The following is a 15,187-nucleotide window of genomic DNA, read 5'->3' on the forward strand; positions in this document are numbered from 1 at the left end:
ATATAAACGCAGTCAAATCATCTGCCCAGTCGGGTGGCTAGCCAAGTGCCATTCACGTTCTTCTCCCCACTAATTGATGTGTGGCTTTCTTCCTTGACACCAGTGGCGAATTTGAACCGAGTTCACCAAAGAAAGCGTTGCAATTGCAAATTTCAATGTGAAACAGTTAATTGAAGAAATTCATATTAATACCACAATATAGGATATGAAGTGTGCGTAGTATAGCAACAAAACTAAAATGAATGAAACTTGGAAGGAAGTGGCACATAATATTGTGATAAAGAGACCATTTTCCAATTAGTTTTTTTTTTCCATTAGCCCATAGCCATAACACTGAGAACTGGACGGTCCCATATCGCTACCCATACCTACCCTCACCACAAAAAACGTACCAGCCGTAACATGCAGCCCTCTAGTGTACCTTGTCAATACCAAGTACACTATGAGAGGTGTGATGTGGTGTCGTCACTTCCCTCACATCCTGGGGCTATCGAAATCTAAGGTTTCTTCCTTTTTTTTTGCTTCTCTACTTGTAGAGAAATAAGCCCAAGATCAAAATGAGTGTGTGTATAGGTGCGAATATATTTATTTGTGCAGCTGTATTATAAAAGTTAGTTAGTTTTAGGCTAGATTATATTTTGCATTGGGGACTGAAATGACCTAGCCCTTGTTGGAGCCTAACCCCGTTGGTTGGGAGACATTAATTTACTGAGCATCTGGACCAAGGGGGATACAGCAACCCAGCAGCGTAACGGGGTAGGTGAACTCCCCTGATGCATATGCCCTAGTCAGCTCATCAGGGAGTGATAAACCTTCCAGTTGAAAGCCCAATAAGCACAAGAAGTGCTTTCTCCAGTTGATTTCAAGTTATTTCAAAAGTTGCTTGGTGTGAAACCAGCTAAGAAAAGTCTTCACAGCAGTCAACTAGTTGAGAGTTAACGAGGCAACTTAGTCAAATCAACCAAATCGCTTCATCTGAGAGGCCTTACATGCCATGAGGTGTTCATTAATTAGAGAAATTTTTGTAAATGTTGCACTTTGAACATTTTCTACAACTTTAACAAATTAATGAATCCAAGTTTACTAAAATCTCTCTCTTGTTCAAAAAAGGTGTAATAACAAACCCAAACAATTCTGACACTTTTATTTCCATTTTTTTGTGCTTTATATTTCAGCCGGAAAAAATTTATTTATATTGATTTTTATTTTTCAGATTGGAAGCCAATATACATCCATTCTTAAATTTAAAGTTTTACAAACAAATATCTAATATTCATACTTTTTCCTTTTTAATATTTCATTAATACATGTTTCACATATTTTGTAACATAGACAATTTAATAAGTATAATAAAATGGTTAAATCCCTTAATTATTTTATGGCACAACATTATGTACCCAGCTTACACATTTCAACTGCAATAACAATTATAAAATAATAACGGAAGATACAATATTATATTAACAAATTGAACTTTTTTTTATTAAGAAAATTATATGTTTAAACAGTTATGCTTATAGCAATTTACAAATGACAATTGTTAAATGACAATAAATTTCAATTGTTAATTTCAACTACTCTAAATTTATATTACCTGGGGATTTCTTATTAACACTATTTGGCTTCATTCATATCAAATAAACTTATATAATAACAAAACAATAAATAAATTTTAAAGCGAATAATTATAAATAAATATTTTTAAAAAATATATAAAAAAAACGTTAACAGCACATAAAACATAAATATAACTAAAGCTGACTTTATTTATTGGAATGATAATTTTGATATAATTCATACAAAATCAAAAATTGCACTTTAAACGTCAAAAAGAGATTCATACTCTTCATGCAGATTGATGCTTCATTAACATCGAATCAGGCTTTAAAAGCCGCTTTCCTAAGTACACACTAATTTCATTTGAAACTAGAAACTATAATGTCAAAAATATATCAGTCGTAAGTGAATAGATATGAACTTGTTAAGGCAATTTTTCCCCAAATTTTGATGGGGTCCAGCTCAGGGTTTTTTGTTAGTGAGTCTGGCTATTTCGTCTCCGAGTGTATCAATATTTTCCTTTAAAAGAAACAGTCAAAATGTGAAAATTCATCTTGGATTTGTGATTAAGTAACAAGCGTTCACCTTGAGGGTAATATTTTTAAGAAGAGTGTCTTCGAGTATTGCCTGGAGCTTCTGATTGATCTCCATGCAAAGTTCCAATGACATGGACTCGTTCACAGGCTTTGCCGAGTACAAAGAGGCCATTATTCCACCATGCTTGGTCAATTCCGCCTAAACCGGCAAAAATAGTTTAGAAAAGAAAATTACAAATTTAAATTTAAAATGTTTTACCGATGTAACCAATTTTGACCATCCCATTAGCTCAGACTTGAAAGCACAATAATATTTTGTTCAATATATGATAATAGAACAGTTTTATTACAATAGGTAAAAAAATTAGGAAGAAAGAATCTAAGAAAAGCTATTTTCATATTATATAAAAACCTTAATACTACTTATATTGAATGAATTAAAAAAATATCTTTTTAAAATTATATTGACCCTGAAAAAGCAAATTTTGAAAACTCAAAAACAAAACTATTTCCTTCTATCAGAACATGTTTAAAACCCTCTTTGTTTTACCTATTGTAAGGGCAAGTTAAATTTTAATTTGTCCTTTTGTGTATAATTTGTAATTGTAAACATAAATCACCTTGTTTTTGTCCATAGATTTGGAAGTGAGCGCTCCAGCCTGCTCTCTGAGGATGTAGTTCTGAAGCAGTTTTGATTTTTTCTGCAGCTCGTGGACAAGATGTACGGAATGCTCTTCGAGAAACTCGACTCTCTCGGACTGTTTAGCGTTGTCTTGCTGCAGTTTGACTATTCGTTCTATTAATATCTGGGCTGGGACGTCCAAAACCTAATTTTTGATGGTAAAATTTTATCAATCTTTTTCAATTCATGTTTTGGCAAGATGAGACAAACTACATCTAAGCCTAAGTTTGATCGGCGGGATTAGAGATCCATCCAGAGAAGAACCAATAACTGTTCCAAACTAGAGAAGAACAGAACAGGCTAATTAATTCCTGCAATTACATTACAAACCAAATAAATTTATCAGAGAAAATTGGTCTGCATTCTCTAGAAGGGCCTTATTATGCCATAATCATAATAAATTATTTAAATAAAACAGTTTAGGTCAATAAAATTAAAAATTGCAATGCACGGAATTTGTTGATCAAAAGGTAAAGAAAAATATGCAGGAAGAAGGCTTCAGCCTGAATAACTGCAGATACTCTATAGAAATAATGTCGTAAGTTAATTATTATTACCTATATTTCAAAAATAACTCAATAACAACTTTAACTTTTCCATTGCATATTTATCTTCTATTTTTATGTATGTGTGTATTTCACAATTAAAATATTTTTGTCGATCGATGGGTGGGCAAAAGCTTGGAAATTCATCCAATTGGGAAGGCTAGATTGAACAAGACATAAATTTATGTACATGTTATGAGAAATCTTTGTGAAGCACACTACTTTTACTGTCAATAAATACAGCAAGAGTTTAACTTTTGTCACTCTATTTTTTTATTGGGGTGTTTTGGGAAAACCTCAAGACATGTAAACTTTTATTTTTTGTCTAGTTCTTCTGAACCAAAAAGTTTTTATCTAAAAATAATACTCCAATGATTATCTTACAACATTATTTGGTCCGTTTTAAAGGATTAGAGGTAAATAAACCAGATTAAATCTCATACTTGTGTTTACAATTGGGTTTTGTAAATAGATTTTTGAATAATCAGTCACACTCTTCTTTGTTGGCTTTTCTGTGAAGCTTTCTAATGTTCTGGTGGTTTGATTTTTTAAATTGTACGATTTTTAAGTTTCAAATTTGTTTGAGTGATGGTGTTAACTGATACAGATTCGGCTAGAATCATTGAATTGTAAGATGGAAGAAGCCAAGTGTATACGGCCAAATTTCCAGAACAACCAACCGAAAGGTCTTCCATCGCTACCAAGATACTGGAGATTATTCGAGAAGGCATGGATCAAGTCGCAATCGCGTCACATCTCAGAGAGATGATCGTTTTATTGTTTTGAATTTAATCTGTAATGGACATTCTACCACTGTTGAGATCAAGCGACGACTTCACCGAAATGTTAATGTCTGTTTACGCACTGTAAGGCAAAGACTTTCAGGAGATAGATTATGTGCGAAATGGCCTGCCACTGGTCAAGTACTTCTGACAAGGCACAGAACAGCTCGGTTAAGTTTCACAAGAAACCACTTCAATTGGTTTGAGCAAGATTGGACTAAAATTTTGTTTTCGGATGAGTCAAGGCTTTTTTTGAGGTCTTCGGATGGGCGAGACAGGGTTTGGAGAAGAACAGGAGAGCAAAACATCCCTGCAACATTTTCATTCTGGAGAAGCTATGGAGGTGGTGATATGATTTGGGCAGGCAATTCTAAGGAAAGTCGCACAAACTTGATCTTCATCAAGGGTACCCTAACAAATATGTTTTAGTTGTGTTATCAGTAGTTGTTCCTTATATGACACTAATTGATGACGATTTCATTTTTATACATGGTAATGCAAACCCCAACATAGATAGGATCACATGTGAGCACTTGGAAAGGGCTTCAATTGAATGTTCGTCCCGATTTAAACCCTATTGAACATCTTTGGAACAAGTTGTCAAAGAGGGTAAAATGTCGTGCAGTGATTCCAGAGAATTTGCAGGAATTAAGAATGCCGTTGGCGGAGTATAAAAATATTCCACAGCACTACACTCCTCACTACACCTCATAAAATCGATGCAAACAGTGATCAACGCAAGGGGAGGCTCCATACTTTTTTTTTATTTAGCTATATCTTTCATTTTTCTTTAAAAACATCCAGTAAATAACCAAAATAAAAATTATAATTATTGCAAATATTTACTAAATGGCAAAGTACTATTCAACATACATTTGTTATAAGGTTTTTGGGCTCTAAATTCAATGGTGCAAACGTTGTTTTATTATTTGGATAAGCAAAAAACTTTTTAAAAACATTACTTTTCAGAAAACTAAATCTCCAAATTTGTCAACCAAGGACCAATTTATTTATTTTCATTTTAATTCCTTTTTATTTAGTTGAGAGTGTTATAATAGGTCATGAGGTTATCGTCATTTTAGATAGCATGGAAGACTAAAAGGGTGGGACAATCAGGAAAGAATTTGGGCTTTGGGTTAGAGTGGAGGGATAGTTTCAAGTGGAAATTGAGAAAGCGAGTTCGGATCACATCCTTCACAAATGGGATTTTAAGATCTTTAAGGACCATTTTCTTGGTCATTTAGAAGGGAGCATTGAGGATATGGCGATTTTGGAAAGGATTGGATTCATTAGATGGAGGATTCAGCCAAGACCCACAGTCTCTGTAGGTCCACTTGGTCTGATGAGTGTTTTGTAACTAGTTAGTTTGGTATTGATTGGTTTGATTTTGGTCCCGGTAGGTGTCTGGGTGAGTAATCTATTACTTTTGTTATGTTTTGTCTTTTTAATCTTGAATGTGGGTTCTATGTCAGTGTCTAAGTAAAGCCCAAGGTTTGATGATGGTATTCTCTTGTTGTTTATGTGCACTGATGGGCAGGTCTGTCGTTTGAGCGTTACTTGGCTTTTTTGCTTGTTCAAACTAATGAGTTTCAGATGTTGGATTGCTTTGGCTAGGATAGGATTGTTCAGAAATAATTTTTTTGCTAATAATTTGAGATTGATTTAAAATAAAAACCACCTTTAAATTCAGCATTAAAAAACTTTTAAAAAAGTACATCTTGCCATTGACATATCAAGCTTCTATTCACATCCCACACCCTAGACAGATAATAACTTTTTGGAACTTAAGAAACTAAACAAAAAAAAAAGTTTGCAGTCTCAGGATTTTTCCCAAAAATTACCCCAATAAAAAAATATAATAGGGGAACAGAAATGAAATACCCTATACAACTGATAAGACATACATCTATACAATAAAATAAAATTTATAAAAATAAATTATTAGACAGGCATACTATTTAATTTTATTATTTTGTGCATGTTCATACAAGGTGTACAATGTAATTTCCTTATTTTCAAGAAAACAATAATTATAACAGCCAAAACAAGAGAAAATATAAGGCTAATGAACAAGATTTAAATAAAAATGCTATGATTTTACTGCTTAGCCGTGAATAACATTGTACGCCTGTATAAATTATTCAAATGCGTTTAATTTTTCATACATTTAGTTACATGCATTTTAAAATCTGATTAAATGTGAGTGTTATTGTTAGGTAAGTAAGTGGGCCTTTGTTATACCTGAAATGAAGAGGATTGGTTGATGTTGTCGTTAAGAGAGCTTAGTGAGCTTGTTCTAGATTCCTGGCACAACGAGTCACTCCCGCTGCTACCACCACCACTCGATTCCAACAGTTCCACCCTTTTCCTGTAATGCTGGAGTTCTTTCTGAAGTTCCTGTTTGGCCACCACCCATTCGCATTTTAATCGTTATTGTTATAAAATGTTAATTTTATTATTTTAAAGATGTTATCAATTTTCTTAACCGGTAGGGATTCTCAAGCAAACAAAAGTTAATTTTACTATTTTTTTTATTAAAGGTTTTTTAAAATTTTGTAAACTCTCCAAACAGCATTCCAGACATGCAAAACATGGTCACTTTCTTGGCGGGGAGCCAATGAGAAAATAGCGGTTTTCGCTTATCACCTTGAGAGCGACGGAATATTTGTTCTTGAGGAGGGTCAGCTCTGACTGCGCCTCTGTCAGGTTCGACTCGAGCGAGTGCATCTTTGTAGACTTCTCGGCCACCTGCTTGGCTAAAAGTTTGGCTTCGTCGTTCCTCCTCTCCTGCTCCGCCTTCAATTCCGCTTCCAACCTGCTCACCTCTTTTTTCAGCACCTTTAACACGGCCCCATGTTCCTCTTCTTCTCTCTCAAGTTCTGTGGCCTGAGAAAAACAATAATTTAGCTCGCTTTAAAACCTATTTAAATTTGATAAAAACCTACCTTTGCCTCGACGGAACTGAACTCTGACTGGAGCGAAACATTTTTATCAGTCACCCTTTGAGTAAACTCCAATAGTTCGGCTTCTCTTTTTCTACACATCTCCATTTCCATTCCAAGCTCCTCATTACACTTTCTCAATGATTCTATCTCAGCGGCGTACTTACGGAAGGCTTCTTTTTGACTTCAAAAGAGATTTAATTAGTTAGTGACAAGTTCATTCTAAGACAGACATAAAGAAATATTACTTTTTGAGGTCTTTTTTGACTGAGTCCATCGCATCTAGTTGTTCTTCCAGTTCAACGAGAGCACTTGAGAGTTTAGCATTTTGATCAACAACCATTTTAAGTTTGTCATTCATCTCAAACCTTTCTTGATCGACCTCTTGTGTCTTTAAAAATTTACTTAGTTTAAATATCAAATCTTAAATAAGAATTAGATTTTTATACCTGAATTGCGAGCATACTGTTTTCTTCCATAAGCCGTTCAAACTTTTGATTTAGCATCCTGTATTTGGCTTCGAGCTCTTTGTACTCATGGGTTGACATGATCAACTGGGCTTTTTGCTCTTTGTACTTTTGATCTGGCAGAGACAAGCATTTTCTTTATACAGTTTGAAACCCCATAAAAATACAATTTTACCTGTTATCCGACCTTGCACAGCCATATCAAGTTGCTTCTTCAAGTCTTGATTTTCTTCTTTCAGCTCGAAAATCTCATTTTGAAGCCCAAGGATTTTAGTGCTTAACTTTTCAATCTGCTCTGGGGATCCCTAGAAAACAAACATATATTTCAAATTTGTATTATATAAAACATATAAACTCACTTTCTGAGCAGCTTCCAGCTGGGATTTCAATTTGTTTTGTGACCATTTGATTTTAATATCTCTCGCGTTGATCTCGTCTTTCAGCTTATCGACTTCTGAGTACAAGTTGGAAAGTTCAGAGTTCTAAAAATGCAATATAAAATTTGAAATCTAGGTATTCAACAGGGTTCATGGTGTATAACCTTTGTTTCTAACTGTTGAGAGATTTTTAGTTTTTCGGCTGATAGCGTTTTTAATTTGTTGGTCAGGCTTTCATTCTCTTTGGTCGCTTCCTTCAACTTTTTGTTCAGATTCTCCTTCTCCACTTTTTGGTTTAGAAGCTCTTTTTCGCTAATGGCGAATCTCATCACCATGTTCTCCTTTTCTTTGTTCGCTGCGTCTTTTTGCTTTTGTAACTGCAAGAAGAAAGTAATGAAATTATTTTGAAAAAAAAATGAGGATTAAAAGAAAAGTTAATTATATTTACAAGGGTAACTTTTGCCTCCATCTCTGACTTAAGTGTGTCTATGGTTTTTGAATCTAGCTCATGCTCCTGCCTTGCCAACACAAGCTCTTTTTCAAGAATGATAATTTTCTTTTCTAGCTGTTGGAACTTTTCAATTTGTGATGGGTCTATTCCTTTCTGTTGTTCCAGTCTAAAAATTGTGTTGAAAAAAAATTTTTTTTTTCTTCTTCATTACATTGAAACATTATAGGAAAATGTATGATCACAATACAAACAGGCAATAAATACAAATTGACTTTTGTACAAAAAAATTTCCAATTAAAAGAATACAAAAGAATAAATTTGTAGGTAGGAAAAGAAATTTGATTGTCTAAAAAATTCAATCTTATAAAAATTTCAAAATGTAAAGTAATATTTTCCTTAAAAAAGAAGAGAACAAACCTTGAAAGTGCATCTTCCAGTTGAAGTACTGCATATTTGCTTGCTTCAAGCTTCTGAAGTACAGATATGTGGCTCGGGTGCATGAGACAGTTGTGATCTCCTATTTTAGTGTCTCTTCCCTTCGCTTTGCGGAAGAGTTCAGGTGAGCGACTCGGAGATGGCGGGGCTGAGCAGTAAGTACCGAAATTACCACATCTTGAGGTTGTTATGTTTCGGAAGAGTGTATTGCATTCATCCTCCAGGTCCTGTGCCATTTCTGACAAGAACCTGGAATGTCCGTCTGGCAGGATGACATGGTTGTCGTAACTTGGATCGGAAGTGTTCGGAATGTAGCTTGATGTTGATCCTTGCTCTTGAACGTCGGGGACATAGTGGCTGTTTGTCAGGTACCTGTTAGTCAGAGAGTACTCGTCGAGATATGAGGAGAGCTTGGGTCGGTCGCCATCTCCAGTCAAAGTGAAGCCAGCAGGCCTGGTTTGGATATCCCGTCTTAAAAATCTGTCTGGCAGGTCCATTTGAACCATCCCCAAAATGGGCCCTGCCTCCTGGCTTCAGCCCCAATACAGCTTATCATCAAACCGGTTATCAAATGAATCGTCTTTTCCGCTGTTTGGAAATTTTTTCTGGCTTGATAATGATCATCTAAAAGGCAAAAAATCAGTTGTAACATCTATAATCTGCGATAATAATGACAATATATGCATGAACATTAATGTTTAAAATATATTTCCATTCACAATAGTAGGATCTGTAGCTTACTTATTTATATCCTTCAAAAGTTATATGCTATTAATTCCCCTCCCTCACATCAGATCAATTGTGGGATCACTATCCTAGAGAGTACAAAATATTTAAATTGCAGATAAAAATAATACAGGATACACTGGACTATTCGAATGGTAATTACATTCTGGGATTAGGTAATGCTATAAACAACAATGAAAAATAAATAAAATAACTTGTTTATTTTTATAGCTTGGACATTGCTGATCATTTTGATCTACCTATACTGGCAGTTGTGATCTATCATTTCTGCCTTCTGTCATTTTCTGTGATCAAGATGACTGTTCACAAGCCTACCACTGAAGTTGATGAATGGCCAAATAGCATCTGACAGACAAAACAGCAAAATTAGGCTGACTAAAATGATCAGAAACAACAAAACTGCAACCTTTTGTGCCCAGCTTTTGTAGACATTGAATATGTGTGCTGAATCCGCTGGAAAACATTTTTTTTTTTTTTTGCAAAAATCATTCTGTTTGAAAAACAACCCATAAATGTCACTAGGTGGATTAACAATTATCTAATAAGTATTGATTAAACAATGTCAACTTTTTAAGAATTAATAGTCCTATATTAAAATAAAACAATTAAAGAAGTTCCTCAACAACCAGGAAAATCTACCTCTCAGTAGGCAAAAAACATTAGGCCTTTATAACTGGCAACTGCCCATTTAATTACCACTTTTTAAAAAATGGGAAAACTGAGACAGAAATGTGCAGACTGTCATTGTGGCAAAACATCAGAGCATGTCCTTTGTTTCTGCAAAGCATTGGCCCTGAAAGGGTACAGACTCTTTGGGAAGATTATAGCAATGCGGTGGCAGAGTGGTTAGGGCATCCAATTTGTATTCGCCAACTAGCGGTCCTGGGTCTGAATCCCGGCAGGCCTACTGATTTTAATTGCAAATAATATAAGGATAGTTTGGTAAAGTGGTTTGACCTCTTGTCTGGGACACGTCCTTTGAAACCACAATGGTACAGCCCCATTCTAAAGGAGATATTGATGCCTAAAGAAATAAGTAAAGAGGAACATTGGAAAATGCTTAACTACCATAATGGAGTTTATTTTACAAGATTTGGAAATAAAGAAGGGTCAATTTCATGATAATCTTTTAGGTCGCAGTCTAAGAAAAAGGAGATTTTGGTCATCAGTGACTCTGTCAGAGGGAAAACCTTTCTAATACACATACTGGAAACGGTACATCCTCTTCGGTGCAGAAAAGTGATACTGACACCAAGAAATAAGCGAAGGAGAACCCGAGAAAGAGCTAAACTAGGTTTGGAAATAAAGAAGTAACAATTTCATGATAGATCTTTTAGGTCGCAGTCTTTTAATTACCAGAAAGCTTTGTACAAATATTTTTTCCTTTTTAGGTCGCAGTGGAAGAAAAGGGAAACTTTGACACCTAAAAAAATAAACGAATGAGAACCTAAGAAAATGCTAAACTACCATAAGCGTAGTACATTTTACAAGAAGGGTCAATTCCATGACAGATTTTTAGGTTGCAGTGGAAAAATGAAACTTTGGTCACCAGAAAAAAATTCTAAAATGAATGTCAACCCGTAAATGTCACTAGGTTAATTACCAATTATGAATGAACACTAAGGATCAAGGTATGGTCCTGAAGAAGAAAGTAAATTCAGTTGTTACTGCCATGCTTTCAATCTATTTTAAAGTCCTCATCTGGGAAAAATAACCTTAAATATGTCTACAGACTGACATATTTATGTTTTGTTTTTAGGCAATAACAAATTTCCTTGAAGACCGACTCAGTCCTGTTTCATTCCTTGGCAATGTTAGGACTGAGTTGGACTTCAAGGAAATTTGAGATCAACAGTAAAAACCATAAATAAGTCAATGTACAGACATGTTTAAAATTGTTTTGCACTGATGATGACCTTAAAATACCCGCAAAACCTCGATCCAGAGCGTTCATGGGTGAAAAATATGTCGATACTTTTAATACTGAAAACAATTATGCAATAAGTACAAATTAAATAGTATCATCGTAACTCTTTAAGAATTAAAATTTGAGTTGTATTTCTTTTTAGTGTTTTATAATGCAATATGTATTAATTATCAACTAGAAAACATAATTTGTTAAAATATAATAAGTTAATTACATTGAGAAGTCCTGGTACTGTTGAAAGAAGATTCGAATCATTTTTGCTGTATATTACGCTCCAATGATTGAATTATGGAAATCACAATCATGCATATAGATGGCAAATTGAACTTTAAAAATTAAACATTTTGCATAGTCCTATTCAATTAGGTTCTAATCTAATGTTTCTTTTTTTTAAGTTACAACACGCAATGTAATTATTATGTTTAACAATCAGAATTGAATCCTTTACTCGACTGAGTATGACATGGGTCTTAAGTCCATATGGAACCTCATAGCATATCACAACCCACTTAAATATTTACACTCTGTTAATTATGGAAACCACATGCAGATGTATCGAATGGATTCCAGGACTAAGAGGTCAAATATGATCCAAAACCAGATAATTAAAATCATAGTAGTACTGCAATGGGGCTTTATTTTTAACCAATCGACTCATTTGTTTTTAAAGTTCTATGTTCATGAGTATTAAGGTCTGTTAAGTTCAATCACAAACAACTTTTCACAAAGGGAAACAAGAGATGGAAAAACTAAATAATAAACGCTTGCTAGGGAAAAAAGCTCCATCGAGGTGTATTTGTATTTTTTTTTTTTTAAGGTAAAAAAACCGACCTAGCCGGTGTGTTGACAATTAAACCGGGATCTACATTCAAGACACCGTTTGGATCCAGGCCAAAATAGGAAAACTCAGCATGCTTCTTACCTTGACTTGTAATAAGGAATATCTGGAAAAGTGGAAAACTCGAATTTTAATGATCTGTTTCTCTGCTGATTACAACGTGAAAATGAACCAAGTGACTTGTCGATGAAAACCTAAGAAAAAGTAACGAGAAACTGAAATTTCAATCCCTGCCGTACGTCATCACAACAAAAGCAGCTGAACGGAAGGGTTCCCCACTCTGCAAACACTGCAGAAGCCACTTGCCTGATGTACTACTACAAGGGGCCGAAACGCGCCACTTTTGATTTACACGTTAAAAACACATTATTTATTTATTTATAGTCATTAATAACATTGCATTCTATCCGCCGCCGTTAAATACCTCAATAACCTACATTTAATTATTTTAAAGGTGCAAATATGGCTTTAAGCCCCCTTACATGTACATATCGCACACCCATAAGAAAAGTGACACAACTCAAAAAAAGAAAATTTTAGACTTTTTTACTCATGTATTAAGAACACTCAATTACAGTTGTTGGCAATAAAATTTTTCATGATTCACCAATATTGTCTTTCGTTTGTCCAAGACAAGTGAAAACACAAAACTTTAAAAATCCAGCTATGCTATCCCTAAAAAAACTATCCCTTTTTGAATTGGGTCTTTTTTCATACATTGACTCTCAGTAATTTAAGTTTGTTTGCTCTAACAATAATGGTGGTCAATGATTGACTAAGGGTATTAATTTTTTTGTGATAGTAACAGACAACATATAAACCTAACAAATAAGCATAAATCAAGTCTTTTATGTCTCTTCCCTTTTCTGTTTTCCTGGTCCTTTTCTCTTTCTCCTCTTCATTAATGATATTCACCTTGCTCAATCTGGTACCGAGTTTTTTCTATTCGCTGTTTACCTAAAAATATATACAACATTTTATTCTGCCTTAGACTGCATTAATTTACAAAACACTCAATAACCTTTCCAACTGGTGTTCAACTATTCTTAAATAATTCTAAATGTTTTACTAACACTTTTTCTTACAAAAAAAATCGTCTATTTTTCAGATCTTATACCATAAATCACAGCTTGTTGACCAGAGGAACTGTTATTAGAGATCTTCGGCATCATCTTTGATAGTAATCTTACCTTTCATCTACATTTACAAGAAATCAAAAATTGCTCCTATAAAACGCTTTGCTTTGTCATTCGAAGTACCTATCAGTTTAAAAATCCTTCTTGCTATGACCATCTATATAATTCACTTGTTCGACCTATTCTTGAATCTGGAATCCTCACTACTGCACTGATATAAAACTTCTTCAAACTATTTAAAATAAATTCCTTGCATTATATTTCAAATTAAACTGTCACAAAGATAAATCCTCTCATGCTTCCATTAAATCTTACTTCAATATTTCTGATAGCTGCAGAAGAAAATATTTGGAGATTATTTTCATTTTTAAATTAATAATTGTATAGTGTATAGATTTACCAGAAATTCTTGGTTAAACTCCAATTTTATCTACCTCCTTGCCACCTCAGAAATATTTTTTTTACGAGGGTTCGCAACATCAGAGGTCACATAAACCCTCAGAGTGCCGGTGTTTTTGAAAAAAAAGCCCATTTGTAAGTATGTCGAGTACAAATACAGGGCTGCTGGAATCGAACCTGGGACCTTTACCTTACAGTGATGAGTGCCGTGTCAACGCCTAAATCGTTGCGGCCACCAACGCCTCGCCAGAAAATATTTTTATTGAATATAAAGGAACAAATTTTTCACTAACTCCCCGATGGATCGCATGATGATAGAATGTAACAACATATACAATACTGTTGATTTATTTGATACTTCTATTTCCTCATTAAAACGTTAGTTTCTTAAAGCATAATAATTTTATTTAGTTAAAAAAAAACTAAAAATGAACTATGTATGTAGTTATAAGCATTGCATTGTATTTTTTTCTCCTTACTTTGTATACATTAAAAAAAAGGGTTTTTTACCTGTAAAAAAAATTGAAAATTGAATAAATAAATATCCATGTAAGTTTTAGTAAGATTATTTTTGACCCAGACTAATGTCCTTTCTTCCTGGAGACAGAGCCAATTAGATTGTTAAAACACAAAATTAATTATTGAAATAGGTTATATTAATTATTAAACATGATGTAATTAAAACATTTATAAAATCTTTGAAACTATAAAATAATGTTAATATAATAATTATTCAGAAATCGTGAGATGCGGTCTGGTGTGATGTAGGTTTCAGAAAAACATTTTCTTTATCGTACCAACCTTTCGATCTTTATTGAGATCATCTTCAGGGCTCAAAGTGTTTGTCTTCTGTGTACAGTTACATAGTTAATATAATAAGTTAAAAATACATTGTTAAAAAAATACGAAAAAACTATTTTAATTAAGAATATTATTAAAATAAAAGAAATGAAAGTAAAATAATTCATGATCACTGGATCAAGGTATGTTCTTGAAGAAAAAAAAACAAATTCAGTTCTTACTTCCAAAGTTTCGACCTATTTTAAGATCAACATAAGTAAATATATTAATTTCATAATTATGAAAAACATATTTGTACAATTGTTTTTTCATAATGTGAAATTAACATAGGCTCTGATGATGACTTTAAAATAGCTTGAACAACTGAATTTGCTTTTTTGTTCAAGACCGTACTTTGAACCGAGTATTTGTGAGTGAAAAGTGATTTATACTTCTAACATTGACAATTATAATCATTCTAAAATTAGTACTACTTTGTTCTGCCTTCTTTTTTTAGAAAATATAATTGTGGTAATTCAGTATTTATTATATTTTGATTTTTTGACCAGCAACTTCGAAGGTGAAC

At 33.6% G+C, this 15,187-nt stretch overlaps 1 protein-coding gene and 1 long non-coding RNA gene across 7 annotated transcripts; one reads left to right on the forward strand and one right to left on the reverse strand.

Moving 5' to 3' along the window:
- Nucleotides 1-1,746: 1,746 nt before the first annotated feature.
- LOC106670015 (coiled-coil domain-containing protein 186-like) lies at nucleotides 1,747-14,237 on the reverse strand. Of its 5 annotated transcripts, XM_014399983.2 has the most exons (16): nucleotides 12,371-14,237; nucleotides 9,516-9,589; nucleotides 8,757-9,398; nucleotides 8,337-8,505; nucleotides 8,053-8,265; nucleotides 7,871-7,993; nucleotides 7,687-7,816; nucleotides 7,494-7,627; nucleotides 7,293-7,435; nucleotides 7,048-7,228; nucleotides 6,749-6,988; nucleotides 6,344-6,499; nucleotides 2,714-2,920; nucleotides 2,353-2,388; nucleotides 2,143-2,292; nucleotides 1,747-2,076 (listed from the first exon to the last, which is right to left on the reverse strand). In XM_014399983.2, the coding sequence occupies exons 3-16, from the start codon at nucleotides 9,278-9,280 to the stop codon at nucleotides 2,020-2,022; spliced, it is 2,463 nt and encodes an 820-aa protein (XP_014255469.1). In that variant the 5' UTR covers nucleotides 9,281-9,398; nucleotides 9,516-9,589; nucleotides 12,371-14,237; the 3' UTR covers nucleotides 1,747-2,019. The 5 variants fall into 5 exon arrangements, with proteins under 5 accessions (XP_014255469.1, XP_014255468.1, XP_014255471.1 ...); XM_014399982.2 differs by lacking the exon at nucleotides 9,516-9,589 and having other exon boundaries at nucleotides 12,371-14,235; XM_014399985.2 differs by lacking the exons at nucleotides 6,344-6,499; nucleotides 9,516-9,589 and having other exon boundaries at nucleotides 12,371-14,233.
- Nucleotides 3,768-11,326, forward strand: LOC106670019. 2 transcript variants are annotated; one of them, XR_002910494.1, is made up of 3 exons: nucleotides 3,768-5,510; nucleotides 10,655-10,815; nucleotides 10,913-11,326. It is a non-coding gene; the product is annotated as an uncharacterized LOC106670019 (long non-coding RNA). The 2 variants fall into 2 exon arrangements; XR_002910493.1 differs by having other exon boundaries at nucleotides 4,920-5,426; nucleotides 10,913-11,325.
- Nucleotides 14,238-15,187: the final 950 nt, after the last annotated feature.

Source organism: Cimex lectularius, unplaced genomic scaffold (assembly GCF_000648675.2).
Source record: "Cimex lectularius strain Harlan isolate CLEC.00 unplaced genomic scaffold, Clec_2.1 scaffold38, whole genome shotgun sequence".
Taxonomy (NCBI): Eukaryota; Metazoa; Arthropoda; class Insecta; order Hemiptera; family Cimicidae; genus Cimex; species Cimex lectularius.

Excerpts from the sequence above, each read along its gene's own strand:
- LOC106670015 (XM_014399983.2), bottom strand. The coding sequence starts at position 9,280 with ATGGTTCAAATGGACCTGCCAGACAGATTTTTAAGACGGGATATCCAA. Across the intron at positions 7,229-7,292 it reads GTCAAAAAAGACCTCAAAAA|TCAAAAAGAAGCCTTCCGTA; the intron begins GTAATATTTCTT and ends TCTCTTTTGAAG. Across the intron at positions 2,077-2,142 it reads TTAAAAATATTACCCTCAAG|GAAAATATTGATACACTCGG; the intron begins GTGAACGCTTGT and ends TTTCTTTTAAAG.